This window comes from Streptopelia decaocto (genome assembly GCF_964273445.1).
Source record: "Streptopelia decaocto genome assembly, chromosome: 7".
NCBI lineage: Eukaryota > Metazoa > Chordata > Aves > Columbiformes > Columbidae > Streptopelia > Streptopelia decaocto.
The window spans coordinates 25,937,573-25,942,774 of NC_138661.1; the positions used below are offsets into that span (position 1 = coordinate 25,937,573).

General features: G+C 51.9%; 1 protein-coding gene across 1 annotated transcript; it reads left to right on the top strand.

Annotated features, from left to right (window-relative positions):
- Nucleotides 1-1,033: 1,033 nt before the first annotated feature.
- CLEC14A (C-type lectin domain containing 14A) lies at nucleotides 1,034-2,604 on the top strand. The gene has a single exon (XM_082057387.1). It carries the CDS (start codon nucleotides 1,052-1,054, stop codon nucleotides 2,453-2,455), a length of 1,404 nt encoding a protein of 467 aa, XP_081913513.1. The 5' UTR covers nucleotides 1,034-1,051; the 3' UTR covers nucleotides 2,456-2,604.
- Nucleotides 2,605-5,202: the final 2,598 nt, after the last annotated feature.

Here is a 5,202-nt window from a genome sequence, read left to right on the forward strand (position 1 = left end):
AAAATTTCCTGCTGTAAAATTTATAAAATTTACTCAATTAAGAAAACAGGGTCTGCTTCAGAGCTTCATCACACAGTGTGTCTGTACACTCATCTTTCTAATTCTTCTCTGAGATGTCCAGAGAAAATCAGCTATATCTCCGTGTAGGCCTAGAGTCAATGGGATCTGTGCAGGCTGGTCACGGGCTGGCTGAATGGGACTTGTCATCCACATTTACTCCCTCTGAAGAGAAATTAAATTGTTAAGAAAGGGCTCAGATGCAGAGCCTACTAGTGTACTGGAGCAGTGAGGTATTTGTGCGGGACTGAATCCACCTGGAGCCTCGATCCAACACTGTAGAACTCACCCCACCACAGACTGCAATGACCGATGAACCTTACTATATATATATATTTCTTTCATTCTAAATAGGCTATTTTCTGCTTTTATTCTCCACTTTTTCTGTGTATGAATGTGGTTTTGTGCCACATAAAATGACTGGGGAAGCGACTCAGATGCATACTGTATATGAACATAAACGTGAGGTAACAGCAGATATATATCACAGTAAGGAGTGTGAAAATGAGGCAGCGCATCGACTGCCTACAGAGGGACAGTTGCAGTGGATCAGTTAAACTCATTTAAGAACAAGCAAGTCAGTGCAGGCACCTAACCTACAATGCATTTAGGCCAACTTGCTTGAAATCCTAGAGCTGAATCCATTTTCCTGAGTGTTAAACTGGCTTGTGTATTGGGAACTAGAGAGGTCTGAGACACAGCTTCCCGTAACTAGGAAACCTTTAATGGAAGAGGTCACTGAAGCTAGCCCGCTCTTCTCTTGGAAGTTCCGTGACATAGGCTGGCAAGATCTCCAGGAATCTCCTGCACGCAAGCCTGAGGCTGGCCCCACCACTGCAGCTCTGGGCCTCGACACCCTCCAGCGGTGCTGAGCGGGCACCGGGATCTTCAGCCCTCGTCCTTCTCCGAGGTTGGACACCCGCCCGCCGGGCAGGGCAAACGCTTCCTGGCTGCGCAGGGAGCTGCTTTTCACCCGCCCGCCAACAAACGGAGGATGCCGAGGTCAGCCCCGGCTCCCGACACGTTTCCTCCGGCAGGCCCGGGGGAGGGCCGTGGGCGCGGGGACGGCGCTGGTCTGGGACGGGGCGGACGCCTGGGACCATCCCGAGCCGGGGCCGAGCGCTGCCACAGCCGCCGGGGCAGCCCGCGCCCCTCGGCCTCCCGCGCCGCCGGGATGAGCCGGGCCGGGCCCTGGTGCCTGCTCCTGGCCACGGCCTGTGCTCTGGGCCGGTCCCCGCCACCGCGGGCCGCCGTGCGCTGCGAGGCCGCCGGCTCCTGCTTCAGCGCCCACCTCGCCAACGGCTCCTACATCGACGCCCGCAGCGACTGCGGCCACCGGCGAGGCGACCTGGCGTGGGTCAGCGGCGAGCCGGAGCTTCGGCTGCTGCTGGGGCTGCTGGCGGAGGCGGCGGCAGGGACCGCGCCCTCGCTCTTCTGGGTCGGGCTGAAGAGGAACGCCTCCGCCTGCACCGACACGGGGCAGCCGCTCCGCGGCTTCTCCTGGGAGGGCTCCGGCGGCGGGGCGGCCCCGCGGGAGGTGCCGGCGGCGCTCGGCCGGTGGGCGAAGGAGCCCGTGCGGTCCTGCCTCACCGCCCGTTGCGCCGGGCTGCACCTGGCGGCAACGGCTCCCGGCGGCGGCCCCAGCTGGGGCTGGAAGGAGCGGCACTGCCAGCGGGAGAGCCACGGATACGTCTGCAAGTACCAGTACGAGGGCGCCTGCTCCGACCTCAACCCCGCGGGCGCCCTCGACCTCGACTACCGCCTCCCCTTCAAGGAGCGCAGCACCGGCCCCGGCTTCAGCCCGCCGGGCACCGTGCTCACCGTGGTGTGCCCCGGCGGGGCGGTGCGGCTCACCTGCCAGGCCGAGCGGGGCGGCTTCGCCTGGAAGGGCGCGGAAGAGCCCCTCTGCCCCTGCGTCTACCCGAGCCCCGGCAGCGGGAGGTGCACCGAGGCCGCCGGGTGCCGCGATGCCACCGGCAGCTTCGCCTGTGCCTGCGCCTCGGACGGGCGCAACGGGCCGCCCTGCGCGGCCACGGGGGCGGCGCCCACCGCCGCGGGCGGCTCCAGGGAGGCGCCGGGTGGCGGAGGAGCGGAGCGACGCCCCTCCGCCCCGGCACCCGGCGGCTCCGCGGGGTCGCCCGCGGCCGCCGGCGCCGTCGACGGGGACAAGGCAGCCGCTCCGCCGCCCTCCTCCTCCTCTTCCTCCTCCTCCAACTATGTTTTCATCCTGGTGACGGTCGCGGTGGTGGTGCTGGTCATCCTGGTCATGACTGTCTTGGGGGTCTTCAAGCTGTGCTTCAACAAATCCGAGGGCCGCGGGGACAAGGAACCGCCGGACTCCCGCAGCAAGGCGGAGTCCGGCTCCGCGGAGCCCTGCGGAGCAGCGGGCGGCGAGTAGCCCGAGGACGGCGGGGACTCCGTCCCTCGGGGCTGCCCCGAGTGGCAGCTCCCGCCGCGGAAGAGCACTCGGTTCCCCCCGTCTCTCTTGCCCCCAGCCTGGCTGCCGCGGGAGAGCCGGGGCAGAGGCGCCATGGGACGCGGCTGAGCAGGATTTGCGGCGTTGTCAGACATGGGGGCATGTAACGTCCCACTTTCAGGGGTTTGAAGCCTTTGGACAGTCAAAAGATTTTGTCGGTCTGAAAAAAAACACAGTTACTTAGGTGCTGACATAAGTAAAATATAAATATAGTGGCCTGGCTGACAGAACGATTGCTTATCTGCAGCTGCAAGAGTTGTGGAGTTTTTATCTTCTCAGAAACTGTTCTTCTGGTGCCTTACTGGAGCAAGTGTAAAGGGACCACTTTAGGTGCTCACGTTTTGTAATTTAGAAGTCACTTCTTGTCTGAGTGGTACTTCGAGGTTTTTGTTTTCTTTCTAATTGCTGGAACGTTTGGAGAGGTGAACAGCCATAATTTCAGAGGAAACTGTGACCCACACTCGTTCAGACTGACATTCTTATCAATGAAGAGCATTTCTATGCTTAGAAGGTCATTAAATTGCTAAGGAAATGGGAGGTTAATGGGCAGTGAGTTCTATTTCAGCTGATGAAAAGAATAAAGGATGATTTAAAACCTAAATCACTGCTCTTTTTGTTACTTCATACAATATTCATTTTTATTGTAGCAGAGCAACAAAATTTTCAGTTACAGATTTTCTCCCAAGGTGCATCTGTACACAACTTGTTTTCTGTGTGCTATATGTGGCTCCCTTACAATCAGACAAGGTGCTGACAAACTTCACATTGTGAGAGGAGTTAACAGTGGGTCCACACACATCATGCAAATCCCATTCCTTTTAGTTGGACATATTGTTTTCCATGTAGTCCCTTGAGAGTGAGGAAAGAATTCACCCTTTCTGCCCTTTCCTGAGTGAGGTAAACACTTCCTCTGTGATTTTCCTTGGGAACTCCTGTAGAGCAGCTTTTGTCCTCGCTGCCGAAATTGCTTTCTTTGCAGTTCAGAGTGCTGATGCTCACCTATTATTATGGTGTTATTTTTCAATTACAATGGTAATGCTAAATATTGATTCAAGGTTTTCTGTGTGCAGTAAAACACAACTAACTGGATCTCATCCAAGCATTTGGGTGCAGGGAGGGTAGGGAAATATTTTTTTTCCCTTAAAGGAACTTTAAGTTCTGAAATGTCTTTCTAAATATTTTCTTGTTTTGTTTTGTTTTCCTTTCTTTAGAGCTAACCTTCTGACTACTCCTTTCATTTTGTCACTTTCCCATTGAGTTTGGAGAACTCTGTTTCAAACAATATGTACTATTACCTACTTGTCTTGCAAGCAAAGACCTGAAGATTGATCTGGTGTGGATATCTGCTAAGGATAAAGTATGACATAGCATGGGTTTTTTTCTTTCTCCCCTCTCCGCTTAATGATGATAGGCTGTTGCTGCCTGGGAAACACTATTTTGCTTTTGTTAAGGGGATCCCAGACATTTGTGAGCCATCAGGCTGTCTGTAGCCATAAATTCCATTGTATCATGACAGGAATGAAATCCAACTAGGTCAGAATGCTACTCACTACAAAGCTGTCTCATAATCTGCATATTTTTCTGATCTGTTTATTTGACATTTTTATTTCAGAAGGTGAGCATTTTTCAGCCTTGGTAGGAGGCTTGATTCAGATGTGCACAGAAGTGGAAAATGACTCAGTCATTAACGCCTTTTGTCTTAATACCACTCGTGTTACTGTCACTGTAAGTAATTTGGTTTAGGGAGCAGTGTGTGTTGAGCTCTGTTCTTCTACAAGGGACTGTATAAGCAAATAGCAACTAAGATGAATGAGAGCCTCCCTAATTATTATCTATACATTTTCCCTTTTCCCACATATCAGATGAACTCTTAATGGAACTGTACAACTGTCCAGTTATGTTTTTCTAAGCTAAATATAAATACTCTCACTCTGTTTCAGGAGTTTCACCAAGCACATAGCTAAGTGCTGAGTTAAGTGTCCATGACTGACTACTTTTTCTGGTGTCTCTCAGGATTTGACTTGGACTATTCAGTTAAAATGTGCAAGTTCATGCCCTTGCAAGCCATTCACCTGTCTCATCTTATTCTCATTTTGCTCTTTGCCTTGGCTTCCTGTGAAATCACATTTTGATTTCAAAGTTCTTTTTCTCGCACTCAAGATTCAGGATTAAGCACTAGACATTTGTCAAAAGGACTTCACAAGGATTCTATTATGTTTTCCCTGGTTTATAATTTGACTCAGCTGAAACCAGACTATTTTGCATTTTAGGATGGGATTTGTCTCACCAGGTGTAGACATCTCTAACAGCTCATCTAAACTTGTCTACTCACATAGACTCCCTTACAGTGCATGGAGAGAAGTATGTACTTGCAATTTCTCTCATTTTAGACTAGATGCTAAAAACAGGGCCAGTCCTAAAAGTGCTATTTCTCTGCATCGACTGTAAAGAAAGCCTAGGGAGACCACTCATATTTAAATTCTTGTCAAGGTTTAAAGCAAGGCGACAATAAACTGTGGCAGATGCCCTCTGTTAATCCCTCCCACCATAAAAGGTGATAACAAGATGAAGAAGAGGGACTTCAAGTTAGAAAGAGTCTTGCAAGCTGAAAAAGTTTTAAAGGCTTTACTAATGCTACTAATAAATGGAGAAAATATAAAAAACCAATC

Coding starts and splice junctions, on each gene's coding strand:
- CLEC14A (XM_082057387.1), top strand. CDS start 1,052: ATGCCGAGGTCAGCCCCGGCTCCCGACACGTTTCCTCCGGCAGGCCCG.